Here is a 2,203-nt window from a genome sequence, read left to right on the forward strand (position 1 = left end):
GTTGTGGACTCCCTCTCACCAAACCAGAAGGCTGATCTGTTCCTGGATGAAGAGAGCGGCGCGTTGGAGGATGAGGCCTTCGCAGAGGAGGTTTTCAGAGGCTTGACAGAGTCCCCTGATGATGGGCAGCTCGATCAGTTTTTCGAGACTTTTGCAGAGATCACCAAGCAGGTGAATGCTTAACTTTAAGATTTGACATATTTTACCACAAAATTGGCTGGTAAACTGGTCTGTTGGAAGTGGTCCTGTGGTGGATGAATTTTTGGCAGAATCTAATAAGTGGCCAAGATTTCACTCAAAAGGATACATTTCTGTTATGCTTCTTGAATAAATGGCCTCCAATGATTCCTTGAGTGTTGCCCCTGATGCACTAAAGTACAAAGATGTGTCACCAAGCTTGCTCTCACTACAATGATTCAGTAATGTAAATTGTACTCCTGAACTGAAACGTGAATCCTTTTATTTCCAGAAAAACATCACCTTCATCAGAAATACAGGTGTGCGAGACACCATCTTGAACCTGACCTTGACAGCCCTGGCTCCTAAATTTGAAGGATTTGAGCCTGAAGACTTTGAGCTGTGGTTCCAGGTCAATTTGTTTTCTGTGATGGCGAGCTTCCACCCTGGCAGATTGGTGGTGATCCCCAGTAACATCAGCTGTGCATCCTACGCGGCTATGTAAGAGATAATATGTCTGCAGTCCAAAGCTGAACATTTAAAGTTTGCAGGATGATGTCAAACTTTGGCTGCTGACAAGTCACAATGATTTCTGTTTTCTTCCTTCAGACTCACTGGTCTTCGGCAAAGTTTGGAATCCCTGCCCGTGCACATTTCACGGGGTGTGAGATCAAGCATAATGTCCCTCAAGAAGATATTCCCACGTAAGTGGCCAAATGCTCTGCTGACAAACTTTTTCAGATTTGCCCATTGCCACTAGTGTGCTGATAGCTGTACTGATGCCATGCCTTCATTTCAATATTTTCTTAAACAGGTTGCTCAGTTCCAGATTCCTTCATGGTGAGTTCATTTCTATGGGTGTACTGATGGGTTTTACAATATTTGATCAAAATTTACAAGGACACAATTTTGGCACACAAACTTGATGCTGTTTGATGTATTTTAACTTTAAGTAGCTTTTGCTACCAGACTAACAATTATGCTTTGCTTGTCTCCAGTGCAAGGTGACCCCGATTGATGGTAAGTTTCTAAATTACCAGATATTTCAACTTTGATGACGAGATCGCATTCTGAAAGTACAATATCTGATACACGACTATTGTCTTTTCACAGAAGACCTCATCTGTTATGGAGTTAAAAGGTGGGTGAATTACTGTTTTGTCTGGTGCTGGGTTTATGAAGGTAAGGTTCTCTTACACAATCTAACTAAGGTGACAATGGTTAACTTTTTTATTCTTCTCTTCAGATCACAACTCGAACAAACCCTGTCTGTTGGCAATTCCTCTGAAGCCCTGTGCAACTTTTCCATCACTGAGCATGCCTGTTCCTCGGTAAGACTGTTATCTGTAAGCTGTAAATCCCAGACCAAGATGTGGCTTTTGCTACATTACTGTGCTGATACTAATCTCCATGAGCTTTGAAAGTTTTTGTTTCATTTCTTTTCAAATTTTTTCCAAGGCTACACATCTCACAGCCAGCAACTTGGTCACACTGATGAACTGCTCACTGGAAAGCCAAAGGACATACCCCGTAGAGATCTGGAAGCTTCTCTTCCAAAAAGCTTCTGCGGCACTAGACCAGGCTCTGGAGACATACGCCAGCATGGTAAATCCAATCCCAACGTTTCACACATTTGGTGTTTCCCCGTGGGAATTCTGTGTCAAACCAAAATTGTTTTTTTCAATTCCAGGCCCCCAACAACAGCAACCCGTCCTTGTCACATGCGCTTGAGGCTCTTGGGGAGGTGACAATAGCCAACTTCAGCCAGGCACAACTGCAGAGTGATGTCTTTGTCAGCAGCTGGTTCCAGACAAAGATCCGTCCGTTTCTAGCCTCTCCATCCCCCAACTTCCTATTCTGCCTAAGCTCCAAAAACTTCAGCTGCCATACCTACCAGATTGTGTAAGCACATGTGTGATATATTGCTCCACTGTGAACAAGGTTGCAGAGGAACCTGTTGTTTTGTAGTTGTTATGGTATTAAAAGTCTTCTCTCAAATTTAGCATCCAGGCATTCAGTAGCCAAA

The 2,203-nt window shown here is 43.2% G+C and overlaps 1 protein-coding gene across 1 annotated transcript; it reads left to right on the top strand.

Moving 5' to 3' along the window:
- Positions 1-6: 6 nt before the first annotated feature.
- On the top strand, positions 7-2,197 carry LOC116380537 (uncharacterized; the record flags this gene model as incomplete). Its single annotated transcript, XM_031842442.1, has 10 exons — positions 7-171; positions 470-678; positions 787-881; positions 992-1,017; positions 1,176-1,197; positions 1,291-1,318; positions 1,424-1,508; positions 1,636-1,782; positions 1,868-2,079; positions 2,181-2,197. Coding segments are annotated over exons 2-10 (703 nt in total), but the record flags the coding sequence as incomplete, so codon positions are not given.
- Positions 2,198-2,203: the final 6 nt, after the last annotated feature.

The sequence above is a fragment of the Anarrhichthys ocellatus genome, unplaced genomic scaffold (assembly GCF_004355925.1).
Source record: "Anarrhichthys ocellatus isolate YVR2014 unplaced genomic scaffold, GSC_Weel_1.0 scaffold7562, whole genome shotgun sequence".
NCBI classification, from domain to species: domain Eukaryota; kingdom Metazoa; phylum Chordata; class Actinopteri; order Perciformes; family Anarhichadidae; genus Anarrhichthys; species Anarrhichthys ocellatus.